This window comes from Bidens hawaiensis, unplaced genomic scaffold (assembly GCF_021521415.1).
Source record: "Bidens hawaiensis isolate Kalapana, Puna unplaced genomic scaffold, B.hawaiensis_p1.1 tig00015610_1, whole genome shotgun sequence".
NCBI lineage: Eukaryota > Viridiplantae > Streptophyta > Magnoliopsida > Asterales > Asteraceae > Bidens > Bidens hawaiensis.
In genome coordinates this window covers 123,264-143,007 of record NW_027492396.1, presented here as the reverse complement: position 1 = coordinate 143,007, position 19,744 = coordinate 123,264, and the positions used below count along the sequence as shown (strand labels likewise).

Below are 19,744 nucleotides of genomic sequence, written 5' to 3'. Positions count from 1 at the left end.
GTCTGCAAGAATACGATCACAGTACGTTAAGGACATATATAGACAGTGGGACCCACACAGTTTTCCAATTATAATGATGTGACTTTAGAAAAAAATAAAATTAGATGCATTATTTGTATAATTAAAAAGTGATTATCGAAAATAGCAATATTTAGGTTGTTAATGTATGGATCTTAAATGGTAAAGGAAAAGATTAACTATAACATCTTATCTTATCTTAAATATATATACGAAACCTCCCTATAATTAGCCGTCAGATTGTTTTATTTATAAATGAAGACTTCTCATGCATTTGATTCGAATTCACGAGTATGGGTCACACCAAACCCAGATAACCCTTAAACGGGTAATAATATTCCACTAAATTAAATTAATCTCACCAAATATTTGATATGAAAATTATATAAAATAGGATATAATCAAATTAGTATCTGATTTTTGTTTAAAAAAGATATTATTTATAATTAAGAGACAATTAAAAAAAAAATAAGCAGGTTATGAGTCTCACAAAACCCAAATAACTTTTACATCGATAACATCTCATTTATTTGTGAAATTCTTTTATCACCAAACAATAAGTATATTATTATCTTTCTTACAATAAATAAAATTAAAATCTAATATATATATATAAACGAATAATATAAAACAGCTCTCGTAATGCGGAGGATAAAATCTAGTCATATTATATAGAAATAGGGTTATACTAAACGTAGACTCTTCCTTACCTGTTATATCATTCTCCTTTAACAATGTTTCTATGTTAAAATATTAAATATCACGTAACATTTGATATTTTATTATCAATTCATAAAATTTATTTAGTTTATTACATAAGTACACAATTTTTTTTAAATTAACAAACAATATGATATTTTATTCTCAATTCATAAAATTTATTTAGTTTATTACATAAATACGCAATTTCTTTGTTTTTAATTAACAAAAAATATGAAATTTTTATTAAAAGCTGAAAAAAGTTTAAAAAACACTCTCTAAAAGATAAAAACAATTATTGAAAAAAAAAACTTACTTTGAAATAAAAAAATATTTTAAATAAAAATGTACTTTTTGTTATTTAAAAAAAATAATTTTAATATATATATATATATATGGAAAAACAGTAAACAAAAAAATCTTAAAAATTTGTTTTTGAAAATAATAAAAATAATTAAAGATAACAAAATGACAAAACAAAAATAAAAACAAATGTTTGAATCGTATTAACGTAAGACTTGAAGTAGGAATATATTTAGTAACAATGAGAAAAATATGGTACGTTTAACAACATCCATAGAAATATTACTTAGCTATCAATGAAAAATATTAATTCGTAAATAAAATAACTATTATGTTTATCATAGTAGTTTAACATATTTCGGTTAATATAATTGGTTGAATTGATTGTAACAAGTTCTGACTCGATTTGAAATTTGAAGCATGACACATCTAACACATCCCTTATAAACATGTCGTGTTTAAGTTTGCATACTTAACTAAAGGGGGTGTTTGGTAGAGGGAATTGAGGGGTGAGAAATGAAATTGGAAAGAATTCTCTTGTTTGATTATGAAAGAAAGAGGCGAGAAATGGAAATAAACCATTTTCATTTCTCTGATTTCGTTTCTCTAAAAAAAGCAGAGAAATGGAAAGAATTCTCCCTGCTGTTCGATCTTTCTATTTGTATTTCTATTTCTATTTGGACTGCATCCCCAATTTTTCGATCACCAAAACCCTAATCGCAATTCAATTTGCCTTCTTCTGGATCCGTTTCGAATCCGTCGGATCCTATCACATACGCATGAGGTAATCTTCAATTTCTTATTATTTTCCAGATCAAATTGCAATTATGTTCACCTGAATCAAGTTAATTCTCAATCGATTATGCTCACCTGAATGAATTGTGAAATAGGATAGAAAATAATGTTCATCTTGTTTGTATCGATCTGTTATAATATTATTGTTATGTGATTTATTATTATTACAGTGACAGCTTCTCGAACTAAAGATGGTGAAGTTGACAATGATTGCACGTGTCACTGATGGCCTTCCGTTAGCCGAAGGACTTGACGACGGTCGCGATTTGCAGGATGCAGAGTTCTACAAACAGCAAGTTAAAGCATTGTTTAAGAATCTTTCGAGGGGACAAAATGATGCATCCAGGATGTCCGTTGAAACCGGCCCTTATGTTTTCCAGTATCCTACATTTGCCCTAACTTGTTTAATATCATGATTGCGTGTTCATATTCGTTCGTTAAGCTATTATAGGATAAGCGAACGGTTCACGAACACCTAACCCGAACGGAATTTTTTGTTCGTTAAGAAATTGGATTTGTTTGTGAACGGTTCACAAACACAAACGAACAAACACAGACTGGCTACTCACGGTCTGGCTACCAAGTCTGTGCTAGTGTTTTTTTAGCATTCCTTTTCGTACGCTAATTTTCATATAAAATGCTAAATCATATGCATTAGGTTCCTTAACTTATGTAATCAGTTATATTATTGAATGGCGTGTTTGTTATTTAACAATGTGTGATCGTGCTTATCCGAAGAAACTTGCTTTCCAATATCTTGAAGATCTTAAGAATGAATTCGAGCGTGGTTATGGAAATCAAATTGAAACTGCTGCAAGACCGTATGCTTTCATAAAATTTGGTAAGATATTACTTGTTTTTTGTTTCATTTTGCTTTTTTTGTTATTATGGTATTGTGCTTAATTGCTTCTTTTTAATTTGTTGAATAGATACATTTATACAGAGGACTAAGAAACTGTACCAGGACACAAGAACTCAGAGGAACATTTCTAAGTTGAATGATGAACTTTATGAGGTTCACCAAATTATGACTCGTAACGTACAAGAAGTTCTTGGCGTTGGTGAAAAATTGGACCGTAAGTTCGTTTCTTTATTTTTAATTAGTAGTAAAATAATCGTTAAAAAAATGTGTATAGTCAGATATTGCATGTTTTTGGGTTTGGAAGTAGTATAGCATAGTGAAATTAAGTGTGATGTTTAGTTTCTGATTATCTTATATGTTATAGTATTTTATCATAAAATGCCATTACAAAATTGGTCAAAATGTTGTGCTTTTATAATGTGACACCTTGTTTATAAAATAATTTTGAGGAAGTGGTTAATTAATTGAGATTGTTGAATTGTTAACTTATGCAGAGGTTAGTCAAATGTCAAGCCGCTTATTTGATTGGTAAAGATGTTGAGATTGTTGAATTGTTAACTTATGTATCACTACGAAAAAACGGTTCAAAGCAGCTCATTTGATTGGTAAAGATGTGGATCTAGGACGTTCTTTTCTTGCGTTGACAATAGAAGAGAAAATTGAGATGGTCGAGTTGTATACCGATGGTTCAATGGGATAGTTGTGTATGGTTGAAGTATGTTTTGTATGTGAATTGGTTTTAACTATGGTTGATGTTTTTTGCTTAAAAACTATGTTTTGTATGTGAATTGGTTTGATCAATGCATATTTTGGTGGGAATTTATGCATCTTTTTATATGTTTTTTATTTTTTAATAAATATTTGTTATGAAAAAAATACTTGTGCTAATGATAAAGTTGATATAATTTTCTGTTTATTTTCTATGTACCAAACAAGAGAAATGATTCTCAGCTATATTTCTCTACTGAAATCTCTGTACTACCAAACAGAACAGTCAATTCTTATTCTCCAGACCAATTCCCTTTCTCTGCAATTCCATTTCTCTATTCCATTTCTCTACAATTCCATTCTCTGTACCAAACACCCCCTAAGTGTTTCTACTAAATAAGTCAACCCCACATTGGCTACATGTAAGTGTTTGTGAGTTCAGGTTACTACATGTCAACATGTATAAATAAATGAGTTATACCAATCAATGTTTGGCTTACATATAAGTGTGCGTGAGTTCAGATTTGTGTTTTTATACGAATTAAAAACATTGGGAGAGTTGGGTTGATACAAATATAAACTCGTTTAGTGCCGTACTAATCACATAAAAAAATATAGAGTAATAAATCAATAAAATTATTACTCTATATTTTTATACAAAATACATAAAATTATTGATACACTGTTAGACATCTTTGAAATTTGAAGTTTGGTGAGGATTGGACTCGTTGAATTAGTCTTAAAAGATTACGATTGATGTATTTGGTTGTTAGAAGTTAAAATGAAAATGGGTTTCACCCAAATGTTGATACTACACTCTAAATTTGAAACTGCTCTCTTTTTTTCTTTTTTCTATTAAAATGACTAAATGTTTAATTAATAACAAAATAACTATTCTTTTCATTGTTCAGTATGGGCAGTGGATGCCATTCGTTTGTTGGGATGACGGTAAGGTGGTGAGGATGCAAAATAAAAGTCTCAATTATTTTAAAATGCAACATTTAGCTATTAAAAAAAACAAATTAGCATGGGCAATGGATATCCAAATTCACTATCGGGTTGAACTGCTCATCTCTTCAAGCTATGGTAACATTACCAAGTTTTTGTGAGTTAACTAGCTAGTTGGGCAATGTGAGAAGAGGGGTATGATACTTGAACGGTACCACATAAACCGAGGTGTTTTAACTAGCCCATCTGTTAATCTGGGCATTATGAGTTAACTAGCTAGTTATGATGGTAGAGTAAGTAAAGAAAAAAAAAATTTGATTTGTTGTTAGTGGGTGGCTTCACCTTCCATCTATAAGAGCTCTTTATCACGTTAACCCCCCCCCCCCCCCTCCTTATCTAACATTGTCCCTTACTGTTGCACAATGTCGCTTGCGTTAACGGGGCTGCCACATCATCTGCAACGCAAACATTTGTGATCATCAACAGATAGCCTTACTGATAGAATAATCAGAATAATAAATCAGTTTTTGATAAACAATATATCATTTCAACTTTTAAGAGCCTAGTGATGAGCAAATGGTACCGGTACCAAGTTTGTGGAAATATCGGGGTTGGAATTTTCGGCATCGGTATTGGTATAGGTACAAAGTTTTTGAGAAAATCGGGATCAAAATCTTTGGGATCAATAGCGGCACCCCGAAAACTTTCGGGGTCAAAATATTCCTTTCAAATTAAGTTTCGAGGCTATCAAAGGGAGTGGAATGTCATATACAAAAGGAAAGAGACTCATAGAATAGTTCAGACAAATAGAGCTTTTGCGCATTTTTGTTAAATCCATGAACATGATCTATACATCTCGATAGGAAAAGAATCAAGAAAGAGTAAGGATTAGAATTGATCGATATGTTACTCGAAACAAACGAAAAGGAAACAAAAGATGAAACCTAACTCATGGATTAACTAAGTCTATCCGAAAAGAAAAAGTCCATGGGAGAAGGTTTGATCTTATTCATGAAGGTTCTATAAACATTCCATTCCAAAAATGGAAACAGTTAAGATTCTTTTAAGAAAATTTTAGATGCACTTAGTAATTCATTATCTGACATGTACATAATGAAAACTCTATAATTTTTATGCAAACCTTTCATTTACTTCTCTTCAACGAAAAGTTGATTTTCTAAAGCCACGTCAAAATAAGATGATAAGGGTTATGATTTACAATTTAACAGTACTGTTGCCAAATTTGATTTATGAATTATATGGAGTAAATGTCATATCGTCATTGAGAATTGGTCACTTACGCAACTTTATTTCAAAAACCTTTTTTCTGCATGTGGAACCTTGAGGTTTCCAACTCTTGCTGATTTTGTCCATTCACTAACCGTGTTAGTTTTTTAACGTTAAATATTTAGATGAAAGCGATAATTGCGACAAAAACTTACGGGCTATTTTATAAGATGAATATTACATATTTAATTATTTCAATATTATTTATTAAAATGTTGCAAAAGACGCTATGCGGTTGACTAGGGAGTTGGGTGTACTCGAGGTACGCGAACATGGTACATATAAAGAAAATTAAGTTTTGGATATTATATATATGTCAAATACCGTAAGTTTACTAATATTTATAACAAAATAGGTGAATATCAATATAAATAAGAGAATATATTTTTAAATACTAAATTACTCTAAAAATTGCTAATCATTAATTAAATTGATGACATTTGTTATTTAATTTTATAGAAACACGGATTATGTTTTATTTTTCAAAGTCAAGATAGCACCAAGTTGACCGACTAGATTTGATTATGATTTAGGTTGATCACATTCGATTGATTATTAGATGAAGTTAAAAAAAGTAGTCTCGACACAACGCCTTGTAGCGATTACTCAGGGTTCACTCGACCTTCTACACCTAGTTTTACAACATTGATAATAATTTATAAAATTTCTAATTTACACATATTTAAACTACATATTTATAATAAATTAATGATTGTCTCATTTCACTTGAATGAATCACGTAACATCACATGTAAAACTTTTCCAAATCACCTAAGTATGCCCACATATGCAACCATAGATCGACCATCATCCTTCTGTTTAAAACACAACAACAATATCACAGTTTTACTATACATAATTCAATACTAGAGGTGGCGATTTTCGTCACAACACATATAATAAGGTTTTATGTTGTGAAATACAAACCACTTAATAAAACGAGTCGTTTTTAGGTTGGTCTCTTTAGATAAATAGACTATGTTCGGGTAGACATATTTAAATAACGGGTCATGTGTTGAATAAACCTGTTTAACACGTTAACTAAATAAGACGTCCCTCCAACCCGTTTAAGACATTTTAAACCTATTTTTTACAGCTTGTAAACATGGCATGGTTGGCTTTAGTTGTCGGTAAATTGTTAGACTATCCGCAACGCTATCAGATGCAATTATAATATGCAGGTCTAGTCAGCATGCTACATCATCTTTCCATATACATATTTTGGGTATGTTTGGCAAAACTAGCTGGTAGCTGTAGCTGTAGCTGTAGCTGGAAGCTGTTAGCTGGTGGCTGGTAGCTTTTAGCTGTAGCTTTTTAGATATATTTAGATATTTGGCAGAGTAGCTGGAGCTTTTAATAAAACGTATAAAATTACTAAAATGGGCATAAATAAAAACAATAATAGTAATGTATTTATTTTGGAATGTTATTTAAGTAAATTAATATACGAAAAGCTTGTAGCTCTTTCTAAACGCTACTAGTATGAGCTTTAAGCTTTAAGCTTTAAGCTTTTTCTCCTGACTTAAAAGCTTCAAGCTACTTGAACTAAACAGAGCTTTTAATTTAGTAGGAGCTTCTTCTTAAAAGCTTGAAGCTCCTAAAAGCTCCTAAAAGCTTCATGCCAAACATACCCTTTACCCCAACACTACCATATTCGTTCTTCCTACATACAACCTAACTTATTATTTTCACATCATTATTATTTTTATTTAACAAATATATTCTTTTAATTAAAGAACTGATTTAAATAATTAAATAAAATATAATAATAAATTTTAATCATAATTACACTGTAAAATTAAATAGTCGGTTGGAAAGTTATAAAAAGAAAATCAATATTCAAATTAATATTTAAAATTATTAAATAACAAGTCGTAGGATTTTTTTAAACTATTAAAATATATAAATAAGTTTGCTTTAAATAATTAAATTAAAATAACTTACATGAGATAAAACTTAAGTTAAAAATTAAATTTTTAGACAGTTGGAAACTTAAAAATATTAATTATTATTACTTAATATTTGTTATTATTATTATTATTTGTATAAAAGTTTGTATTTATGTGATTTGTTAATTATTTTGTGTTAAACTTTTTATAAATTATTATTCACTAAAATTAATCATTAAAAAAACCACATAAAAAATTTAAATAGAAAATATTTAATGCAGTCCACCACAGATGCATTGAGGGTGTTCTGTGGTGAAATTTTTGTGGTGAAATGCATCACCTCCAAATATACGTAGCCCCAATGCTACACTCCTGACATACGTCTGCCACCTCAACTACGTTTACTCAAATGCGGTCGCGTTTGGGATGGTAAATGGTCGGGGTTGGGTCGGGTTTAGGTATTCCCAAACCCATACCCAGTTATCAAAATCCATCACAAACATGTCGGGTTTTAATCGGGTAATTACCCGTCGGGTTTCGGGTTTTCCCATCAGGTTTCGGGTTTCCTGTCGGGTTTTGATAAAATATATGTCAGGTATACCCGGCTCAAAACCCGCCGAAGGTTGACAAATATAACTAATCGATTACAAAGATGGTTATCATAAAGATAAAAATATCTCAAATAATTATCATAAACAAGTTTCGACAAATAATATATTTGAAATATAGTATATATATATATATATAGGGGAGAGTTAACGTACAATAATAGGTTATCGTACATTAGGTACGCGAGACCCAGCACCACCCGATCCTAATTGCAATTAAAACTACGCGGTGGCATAATTGTAATTAAATCAAAAATACTTATCACACAACAGATCGTCATTTGCTGCAAGCCTTCAACCATAATCAAATCATCAACAAAACTAAAGCATAATCAAAATCGATAAAACCATTATCGCTATAGTTTAATAATCTTTAAATTGATCAAAAATTGTTGATTTAATCAATTGAATTGATGTGTAAGAGGCTTTAGAATCATCAATCGGTTATGAATTGCAAAATAATACAATTAATTGAGCTATAATTAGGGTTCATATTTAAACGTTCTGCACAAAACTTTAAACGTTCTGGACTTTTTGTACATAACTTCTAAACTTTTTGTACAGAACTTCTAAATTTTTTGTCTAGAACTTCTAAAGTAAAAAGTTTAGACTAATATGAACACCAAAATGAACAAAAAGTTTAAACGTTCTGACCAAAATGAATACTAAAAATGACCAAAAAGTTTAAAGGTTCAACTAATACGTTCTGACCAAATCTACAAATTTAAAAGTTCTGACCAAAATGAACAAAAAGTTTAAACGTTCAACTAATATAATCTGACCAAAACCACAAGTTTAAACGTTCTGACAAAAAACGAACACCTTTAAACGTTTAAGTTTAGAAGTTCTGTATCAAAACTTTAGAAGTTCTAACAAAAAAAGTTTAGAAGTTCTAACAAAAGCATCAATCGATTATGGAATTGCAGAAATAACGCACTCAGTCGAGCTCTGATTAGGGTTCAAAATATTATGTTTAAACGTTATGAAACAAAACTGAAGACCTATAAACGTTCTGACCAAAAAAGAACATCTTTAAAACGTTCTAATACATTCAAATAAGTTCTGGGTGTTAAAAAAAACGAACATCTTTAAACGTTCTAATACGTTCTTAGAAGTTCAGGGTGTTTAAAAAAATTTTGAAGTTCTGATAAAGTTTAGAAGTTCTAAGAAGTTCCGGGTGTTCAAAAAAGTTTAGAAGTTTTAAGAAGTTCTAGGTGTTCAACAGAGTTTAAAAGTTCTGATAAAGTTTAGAAGTTCTAAGAAGTTCTGGTTCTTCAGAACTTCTAAAACTAACAAAAAAAAATTAAACACCTGTAAACATGAAATTGAACACTGAAATCACTTCATATAATCTCATAATCATCAAACAATCGTTAATTGACCGTTAATTTGATCATTGATTAGATCATATGAACAAAATATGGAACGTCTGCAACTGGGTTTATGCAAAACTCAAAATTGATTAATTTAACTTCAAATTGATGATTAATTTGACCAATTTCAAAGTTTAATTGATCAATTAGTTCAACAATTTCAATTTCAATTGCTCAATTTGACAACTGACCTGTGTGAAACCCCGTGAAACAACATAAGATGGGTGTGAATGAAATTTGATAATGTTTCTGATCTTGGTATGCAATTTAGGAGTCGATGTATGATCGTGGTTGATGAGCGAATGACTTAATTTGGGACGGAATATGATTTGAATAAAATTACAATATTGCCACCGTGTGTTTTTATAAGTCGACGTTCCAGACACTCGCGTACCTATTGTACGATAACGGATTTTTGTATTGGATCCTTTATCTATATATATATGCTATATTGGGTACATCGGGTATATAATCGGGTAAATGAGTTTATGTTATCAGGTAATCAGGTATATTAGAAATCTCAAACCCGTCCCAAACCCTAATGGGTCAGGTATTATCCATCTCATCTATGTCGGGTTTCGAGTTTACCTATCGGATTCGGGTTTCATTGTCATCCCTATTCGCGTTGCGGGTAGTCTTGGTAAATTATTTACTTCATTTACCGAATTACCGCTAGGGTTGGATATTAGCTGTCAAAAGCGAGCCATTCAAATAAATAATATTCACCTAATAATGACGTCATTCATTGTTTAATGATTTATTTATCCTCTCTATTTATTCAATTAATTAATTAATGAATAAATCAGCCTTCTATAAATACCCATCCATAAACTTCCTTCAAAACTCCTCCCTTTCCCACTACACACAGCCGACCGGCGATTAACACACTCTCCGGCTACCAATTCTCCGGTTTTATTTGACCAAACCGGTCACAAATAATATAATAAATAAATTAACTCAAACTCCTGTTTCTGCATATATATTTATTATAATATATGAAGCATATAATAATATGATCAAAGGTTTGGTTACTCAATTCGCATTGAATTCTTATTATTAGCGTTCAATTCACGCCTCATTTCACAGGTAAATTCCGCTTCCTTATATTACCTACCGCCAAATTACGCTCTAAAAGCTCAAATAGAACCGAGAGCTCTAGCCTGAGCTTCACTTCTCGAGCTTGAGGCCGCTTCTGAGCCTAAACGAGTTTATTATTTATAAACTTTTTTTAAAATATATTTTAAATTTTGTTATGTTTTGATAATGAAACTTTATGAATATAAGACCGTGTGATTAATCGGATTGGAATTTATTTGTGACTTTTCAAATATATACTAAATTTTATATATAAAATTTGTCGATTTTTATTGATTTTGACCACTAGTCGGTGGTACTGACTAACGATTAATAGGATTAATCGGAGACTGGGTTTTTGAAACCATGTATCACACTATGATAAAAGTAGGCAAATATAATTATATTATATATAAAAATTTTAATTAAAATATTTAATTTTTTTAAATGAAAAGTAATGATTACATCGAAACAGAAGGCAAGCGGGGAACAAGCTGCTTCACTACCCCTTTTGTATTGCAAATCTCAGTCATTTAAAAACCACATTAGCTGATCTTAGAGTAATAATGTGACTATGCATGACCCGTTGAACTCAACTTAGCAACTCATATATTTAGGTTACGCTCGGGCCGGGCTCGACTCGTTTACACCCCTAGCGCGTTTGTAATTTTGGAGGTTATTTTTGTTGTGTGGGTGATACTGAAAAAAAAGTAGAAAATATTAATGATTATTGGTTAGGGTTTAAGTTTTAACACTTTAGTTTATCTGCAATTGTTTTTACTTGTTATTTGTTAATCTAAGGTTTGTATGTCCATTTTTGAGAATTTTGAGTTGTGCCTTGTGAGTGAAAATTACATAGATAATTATCAATTTTGTAGTCAAATTTAGAACTAAATTCTTTATTATTCATGGTTCTTGTTTGGTTATATTATATGATTTAGCATGTACAGTTTGATATTTATTTACTGATGAACAGATGTATTTGATATGGACATACTTACCTACTCTTTTTGAATAAGATTGATGGGTCCTGCAATAACCTAAATATGTGATATGTGTGCTACTTTCAACATTCATATATTCAAATATGATATCATATAGGGACCCATGTTCATATATATTAATTAATGTCAATATATAAAAAGTTGATTCTTTTACTAGTACTATACCCTTCATATCACTCTCTTTTGGTTGATGTGTTACATCCAACATGCATTATTGCATTATAATTAATAAGTAGTCATTAGAAAAAGATAATTGATGTTTAATTAAAAAGTCGTCGTATGCCGCTTATGGATTCTAGTTCCAAATACTAATATGCCTGATCTTTTTTTCAATGGTCATGAATTGCACACTTTGAAATTCTCTTACAAAAGGGAAGTTGAGGTAGAAAGTTAATGTTTTTTTTCGTGTGATCCTTATCCAAGTAACAATGTTAACGCACTTCATTACTCTTGCCAATAAGATTGTTGCTGAACCAAATTGTTTTATGATGACATGTTATATATTTTGTTTCCAATTTTTGACAGTTAATACTTGCAATCTGTAGAGACGAAAGGAATAGAGTGAGCGATTAAAATGATGGAGCATAAGTGGAGTCCTCCATCTTTTGAGCAAGGGAGTCTAGCTTCTTTGACACCAAAAAGGCAAAAGGCTGGTTTATCCATTTCCCCAAAGGTTTCACCTTCGCTTACTTCGATTTACGGTCTGAAATATGATTTACACACAAATTATTGTAACACTGTTTTTGACATCCTTAATAGGAAAGAAAAGAGAAGGTTGGTGAGAGGATAGCAGCCCTTCAACAGCTTGTCTCACCATATGGCAAGGTATGTACATTGTATATATGCGTAAATAAGATACATAACTAGTCATCTATATATTGATTTTTTAATGCAGACAGATACGGCTACGGTACTTCTTGAAGCAATAGAGTACATACACTTTCTTCATGACCAAGTCAAGGTTTGCCACCTCTATTATATCAACCTACCGTCATTTATTATTATAAGCACATGCCCACATGTTGTCTCTAGAAATGCAACAGTTTGATTAGACAACTTTTGAAAAATATTGAAATTTTGTCGATTCCAATAATATTTTGTAAAATACTAATGGACATGAGCTAAACACGACTGGATGTGTGTCACGGGACTTACTTTCGTTATCTTTGTAATCATGGGCGGAACATATATGGGGCGGGGAGGGGCTGTGGCCCCCCCTAACTTTGGGTGCATAAATGGGTTTTATGGCTTAAGTTATTTCAGTTTAGAAGTTTCTGTGTTGTTTTTTTCCTATCATGATATGAAAGAAAGATAGGAAGAAATATGACTTACTATATTCTTGAAAATGATATAATGGATAGGTGTAAACTGAAAAGTTGAACATACACACCGACACAATTATCCATCTAACCCCTTTTCATATTGTAAAATGATAATATGAGTGGCTCCAAACTCTAAAGTTTGATTTTCAATTTGTATTATTATCATTTACTTCATTAGTTTTGAGTATGATGTATATATACTAGTTTAATGAATAAGCCTTAATATTGGGAAGTTTTATCCCGCAACAAAATGTCATATGTTTTTTTTTTAACGTTTTTTTTTAAAAACTGTTTTTTCTTGGATAGATAATCTTTATGTAGTGTAAAAAAGTTGGCGTTTTTAATTTTTTTCATGTGTTTGAGCTTATGTTTAATCTAAGGTTCCCCCCCCCCCCACCCCCCCTATGGATATGTTCAAGTTCCGCCACTGTTTGTAATGTTTCAGGTGTCGAGTGCTCCTTATCTTCATAGCAACCCAACCGGTCAGTCTCAGGTGAGAACCCAATTGATGACATGTCAAATTGATAATTAGAATGAAAAAGAATCAAATAAAAACAAAAAGAGTTAAACTGGTCAAGCTGGTGGTAAGTCACATAACTTACATTCCAATTTAAAGAAAAACTTAAGTCTCTTTTTTGATGATATAGTTACCTTAGTTCTTTAAAAGTTTTAAAATAAATGACAAAATAGTTTGACTGGTTACTACATGTTTGACCTGCCTGTTTTGCCACCTCGCATTCGTATTATAACTGGTATGTGATGTATCGCGATTTGTAGGATTTGGATTCATATAACTTGAAAGATAAAGGGTTGTGTTTGGTTCCGGTTTCGTATACAACCGGAGTAGCTAGCAGCAACGGAGCAGATATCTGGGCCCCAATCAAGAACCCTTCCCCCAAATCATAGGACACTATGGAAGAGTTGGACAGTTGGTGGTAGGAATGAATATTTATAAACATAAAATGCATATAAGTAAAGCATCTAGGATATAATAAGTTATTGAGCTATAGTAGAGTAGTTAAAACGAATGTAAAACAAGTTCTAGCATCAGTGTTACAATGGTTGCAATAGTAGCATGCAATACTTTCCTCCCCTGTCCTCATTGTGCATTTGTGCATAGGGTTTCCTAACAAATCACCTCTCAAGATGTATGTACAATATTTTATAACACAATATGCAATGTTGATAAGGTATTATCAACATTGCATATTGTGTTATAATTAGTTGATTAATTGAAGGTTTATATTCATTATTTTCTTGAACACAAAGTGTTTGTTATATCACTAGTTTTAGGTTTGGAAGCGAACATTAAAAGAATCCAAACAAACTTTATATTGAGAAGTTTGTGAAAGTAACTGACATCACATTTCATCGTGCAAACACAAGATTTATATTACAAACGTCACGTCGATCTTTATTTGGTTGCTTGTACATACTAAGCCATCAACATCAAGGCTTAACCTTCTGACCATGAGAATGGAAGGTGAAGGCGCAATGACTCCTGCAACTTCATCATCCTCATCAGCACCAGGCGGAAAGGGGACATCACAACATGGGTAACCGGGGTAGCAGCAAACCTCGTCCGGACGATCTTCAAACGGGAATGGTTTTGCTGCCATTGTAGTCATTCCCACCAGCACAAGTATGATCATGCACATTATCATAATCATTTTCATGATCCCTATGTTTGATGCCATTATGGTTTTCTTTTTCTTTTTTGTGCTACTGCTAGTTTACGCTATGAGTATCGGAGTGTTCGATACAGTTATTTATACAAGAAAATGTGTGAGAAACTGATAAATGAGCATCTTTGTTCATACGGCAAGACAATCATACATGCAAACTGAATATTCAATATACGGCATCGGTTCCAAAATATACAATGATTTTGTTTTGAACTTATGTCATCTTCGTTCATCAAAATATATGAACATTATTGTAAATAAATATTATTAGCCTCATCAAGTAGCATCGAATCAAATCAAAGCATATGCCATATGATTTCATGTTTTTCATGTTGTATGTTAACGAAGGAGGTAAGTTCTTGGTAATGTTTATCAGAATATATAAAAATTAACCTAAAAAGGTGATTGAAAGTGCTCAAAATATACAAAAAAGACTAACCAAAATAGTGACTGAACATAAGTTAAAAGTGTATTTGTTTTATGCATAAACCTTTTAATCACATAGAGGTGTGTAAATAAATTTTTTGAAACTGAGGTATTGCATGAATGGGTTAAGTTTATGTCAAGAAGAAGAACAAACCTAACTGATACTGACCCAATCAAACTGCTGATGCCCACTTCAACTTATCCCTCAATAATTCAAGTACGTGTTCACGCTTCCAGTTGTAAACTTTGCATTAAATAACATCGTCATCAACAGCGTGTATAAGCAGCTGAGATGGAAATTTCGACCTATTACTTACAAATGGGTCGATTCAGGTTGATCTTTACCTCTAACGGGTCAATGAGTAGATAAAATAGCTAAAACACGGCAGTGTGAGTTCTGAGCAAAATGAGTTCGTATTAAAATGAACCGTTCTAAACATACATCATTTTTGTTCAGGTCAAAAGGGGTTCTAGCTAAAATGGAGTTGGGCCAAAATGAGTTTTAGAAAAGGATACAAATAAAGCAACATCATCTGAAAACACAATCCCGTCAATGAGTAAAAATAAACAATAAATTGCAGGCCCGCTGCTAAAGCAACAAAATCGTCTTAACTTTTTACGTCCGCGTTACCTCCTTTATTTCCAATGTTATAAGAAAATAGGTAAAAATAATAATATGTAATAGAATGGTTAGATAAATTTATGTATAAAAGAAAAAAGATTGCGTTCGGCGAAACCATAAATACAAATATCATAAACACAACCCAGAAAGTAAAGACGGAAAGAATCTGGAAAAATGAACATAAACAAAAGCCAAGAAAAGAATATTTATATAGATTTTGGTGGCTCATGACAGTTGAACATGAAAATGAAACTGCCAAAAACAGATATATCCTGATACCGCTACTATGAAAGAAATTGAAATGGATATTAAACAAAAAAGAAGTATTTGGACTATTTTTTTTTCAGCGTGATCAAAAAGGATTTGAGTGCTGGCCCACGAGACCTTTTGTTTAAAACTTTATAAGCAACAAATGTTTTGAATATGATTAAAGGCCAACAATCAATAAAAGGGTTGTATGAGGTTTTATGCATTATGAATACATATTGGGTGACCTTCAACCTTTTTGACCACTTTCTATTTTAAACAATTTTCTTAATTTTATCCTTCTTTATTAACTAAAACTGCTTTAAATGTTCAATTAAAAATATGATCTCTTATGTTCTAATCAAAATAACAGTCACATCTGGCTACATTCACACAAAAGCTCTACAGAAACCACTCACGAATCACAAACAATTAAGAACAAAACTTACGTTATCAGCAATGTCAAAGCCCAAAAGCATATATTCTCATGCAAACAGCCTTGAGTCCATGGCTCCATGCCATCTGCAACACAGTTAAATCAATAATATTATGGGACACAGACCCTATGTATAACGAATTCCAAGAGCATAAGACAATTATAATAGACTCCCATGCAAAAAAGAAATGCGTTCAAGCAATAAAGTCAACAAAACAGAAACATAACCAACTAGAAAGAAAGAGTCAAAATAGAGATTACTAATCTTTGTTATCTTCTGCAGTATCTTCCTTCAAAGTGTAACAACTACTTTCTTCAATATAGCTTCAACTGACAGATGCGAATTCTCAACCGCTTTCGATACAGGCTGCCACTTTTCACCGTGTTTAGGCTCTGCAGCAACACAATTCCTCAAAACTTCCATCTGCTGATCCTCAGTCCCATGCTGCAGTTCAAATTTATATAACAAAGCCCAAAAGTCCCCAACATCCGGTGCAACTGTAACCGCCCGGTTCAACCAATCCCGTGCATAGTCCACCTTCCTATCATGCCAAAACAGCTTCCCAATAGCAGCTATTACATGAGGATCATGTTCACACTTCTTATAAGCATCAATGCTCTTGAACTTCCTCTGTGATCTTGGAGCCTTTTCGATAGCAGCAGCCCATAATATACCACTATTGGGGCATTCTTGTAATGCCTTCGCCATCAAAATATCAGCTTCTTTTTCAGACCCGTGTTTTGACTCGGCTTGAACCGCAGCCAGCCATAGTTCAGGGTTACGCGGGTTCCTTTGTCTAGCCATCGTGAGCACGGCTCTAACCTTACTCAATCCCGACATTCTCTCCTCAAGATTTGCAAGCGAGAGTCATAACGGAGTTGAATCTGGGCACTGCTTTAAACCCAAATCATACGCGTGCTTTGCTTGTGGTAAACAACCAAGTCTTTCTTCAAGCTGACCGAGCATTAACCATAGTTTGAAAGACGAAGGAAATAATCTTAACCCTTCATCAAGCAGCCTCCTTTCTTCTGAACTATTCCCGAGTTCTCTCTCAACGATTGCAAACTTCATCCACACTCTCTCGGTCCCACCTCGTTCACGAGCTTTAGCCAGAAGCATTCTGGCCCGTTCTGGCTCGTTATTCTCAAACTCCAGCTTAAACGCAGCAAGCCAGATTTCCTCAGATTTTGGAATTGCAGCATACGCCTCTTGAAGAATGTTTCTTGCTGCAGGCACATCACCAGCAAGCCATTTCTCCTTAGCACCCATCAACCATAACACCTCGGCTTGTGGTGTGTATGTAACCGCTTTACAAAGTAGAGCATCAAGTGACTCACGAGTGCCATGAGCCTTTTCAAATTTGGGCTGCTTTTAGCCATACACTCTTCTTTGACTTAAATGCAGTGATTGCACAGCTATAAATAGCTCTAGCAGTTTCAATGGAGCCTCGTTTCTTGCATTCTTCTGCATCAGCAACCCATGTTGCCTTACGGTCCTCGTCTTCGACTCCAACCCCAATTGTGTTATTAATAATTGCATTACATGTCACCACTGAACCGGCCCGCTCAGCAGCTTCAGCCTCTTTCATCCAAGTTTCCCGATCAATCTCCACCCCATCTCTCTGTAACATCCTAATAGCCCTTTCTATTATCTTCCCAACCATAGATTTGTTTCCAGATTCTTCTTCTAGTTTAGCTGCAGCGATCCAAATTGCTGGTTCTTTAGAAAGCTTATCTCTAGCCATATTCAACACCTTCGTAGCTGCATCATAATTTTCCAACCTAGCTAAAGCAAGCCAGAATTCCACATGCAACGGGCAACATTCCACAGCTCTCTGAAGCAAAAGCTTTGCTTCATCTTCATCACCAAGTTCCACAATCGCTTTCCATAACCTAACAGAATCCGGTATATTTTCAAGAGCCTTTCTCAAAACCATACTTTTATTCTCATCATCGTGTTCCAAATTCACAGCTTGCATCCAAAGTTTAACCGAATCGGGAATTGCTTTAACACCTCTGGCTATAACACCCTTAGCATCATCCGGATTCGCTAACCGACACGCCTCAATCAACACATCCTCATTCTTAGGACATTCTTCACACCCTCTTTTCATCAATCCTCTTGCTCTCTGAATCTTACCAGCAATCTCCTCTAATCTCGCAACCGCAATCCAACCAGGTGCATGCTTTGGATTCGTTTGAACCACAGACTTCAACAACAACCTAGACCTCTTAATATCTGAAACCTCAGCATCACTAGCACCCTTCATCCTCGCCATATCCGTCAAATAACCTTTCGGATCAACAACAGTCATACCCAAAACAGAATCCGAAACCCTATCCAAATTCAACGACAAAACCGTCCCTCGACCCTTACCGACCGCAGTCAAATCAGACGTTTCCGTCTCCAACACACTAACAGGTTCCCTCTCTCGCCTAGCTCTTTCAAGCAGAGTATCCGGAACCGGCACATAACTCTCAAACCTCCTCTTCTTAAAGTACTTATTCCTGAACGAATAATCCCCAATTTCCGGTATACCATCCCATTCGGATTCAGATAATGTCCTTAACTTCCTCTTATCACCAGCAAACAGTTCAGTAATCCTAGGGTTTATTTCTCTAAAACTCTCGATATCCGCTTTTAACCTAGCCTCTCGCCTATCTTTCCGTCTCGAATCCATAATCCTATCGATCTCATTCCACACGGCATCAGCCTCTTCTTCCTCCTCATCATACTCAACAGAATCAAACAATCCTTCATCATTACCTTCAAACTCATCAAACTTATTATTATTATTATTATTATTATTATTATTATTATCATCAGGACCGATATCGGAACGAGTGGTGAAACCGGACGCACCACGGCCTAATCCGGGTACGTAATTAGGAGGCGGTGGCATGATTACGAATAATACGGAAACCGAATTGAATCAGAAATATGAATATATGAAACCCTAGATTTGTGAATGAATGTGACTTACAGGTTTTGATACGAATGAGAGTCTCGGAGAAAATAACTAACTGCCGGGTTGGTAGTTAGAAAATATTATTAAAATAATAATGAGAAGGTGTTATGCTATGGATGCTTTTATATTTTCGAATAAGTTTGAACCGGGCCGTAGGAGCCTTGGGCTACAAGTTTACTTGGAGTAGAAGATATGTGGTTTATTAGATTACAACTAGTTTAGGCAGCGGCAATAAATATACTAAAAAGCATCTACTAGTAAGAAACTAAAGATGACAAAACAAGACTCGATATAAATACGACCGATTAACAAAACATAAACTAACAAGTCATTTTACTTATTAATATTGTAAAAGTCGGCCTAGGCGGGGCGTCGTCGGTCCTCGGACCCCTTCTGAGGCGACTTTCTTCAAGCCGACCAAGATTAGTGGTCAAAAGTCGGGCTAGGCCGTCAAAAAAGTCAGGCTAGTC

General features: G+C 33.2%; 2 protein-coding genes and 1 pseudogene across 2 annotated transcripts; 2 read left to right on the top strand and 1 right to left on the bottom strand.

Annotated features, from left to right (window-relative positions):
* The first annotated feature begins 1,677 nt into the window (after positions 1–1,677).
* On the top strand, positions 1,678–3,209 carry LOC143549486 (25.3 kDa vesicle transport protein SEC22-1-like). Its single transcript, XM_077040385.1, has 5 exons — positions 1,678–1,804; positions 1,986–2,194; positions 2,496–2,656; positions 2,745–2,891; positions 3,172–3,209. Exons 2-5 carry the CDS (start codon positions 2,007–2,009, stop codon positions 3,207–3,209), a joined length of 534 nt encoding a protein of 177 aa, XP_076896500.1. The 5' UTR covers positions 1,678–1,804; positions 1,986–2,006.
* A 7,272-nt stretch (positions 3,210–10,481) lies between these two features.
* On the top strand, positions 10,482–13,888 carry LOC143549466 (transcription factor bHLH153-like). The gene is made up of 6 exons (XM_077040367.1): positions 10,482–10,576; positions 12,094–12,241; positions 12,328–12,393; positions 12,464–12,529; positions 13,336–13,383; positions 13,668–13,888. Exons 2-6 carry the CDS (start codon positions 12,143–12,145, stop codon positions 13,794–13,796), a joined length of 408 nt encoding a protein of 135 aa, XP_076896482.1. The 5' UTR covers positions 10,482–10,576; positions 12,094–12,142; the 3' UTR covers positions 13,797–13,888.
* A 1,507-nt stretch (positions 13,889–15,395) lies between these two features.
* LOC143549491 (protein STABILIZED1 pseudogene) lies at positions 15,396–19,366 on the bottom strand (annotated as a pseudogene).
* Positions 19,367–19,744: the final 378 nt, after the last annotated feature.

Excerpts from the sequence above, each read along its gene's own strand:
- LOC143549466 (XM_077040367.1), top strand. The coding sequence starts at position 12,143 with ATGATGGAGCATAAGTGGAGTCCTCCATCTTTTGAGCAAGGGAGTCTA. Across the intron at positions 12,242-12,327 it reads GTTTATCCATTTCCCCAAAG|GAAAGAAAAGAGAAGGTTGG; the intron begins GTTTCACCTTCG and ends CATCCTTAATAG. Across the intron at positions 12,394-12,463 it reads TTGTCTCACCATATGGCAAG|ACAGATACGGCTACGGTACT; the intron begins GTATGTACATTG and ends TTTTTAATGCAG.
- LOC143549486 (XM_077040385.1), top strand. The coding sequence starts at position 2,007 with ATGGTGAAGTTGACAATGATTGCACGTGTCACTGATGGCCTTCCGTTA. Across the intron at positions 2,195-2,495 it reads ACCGGCCCTTATGTTTTCCA|TTATATTATTGAATGGCGTG; the intron begins GTATCCTACATT and ends TTATGTAATCAG. Across the intron at positions 2,657-2,744 it reads GTATGCTTTCATAAAATTTG|ATACATTTATACAGAGGACT; the intron begins GTAAGATATTAC and ends TTTGTTGAATAG.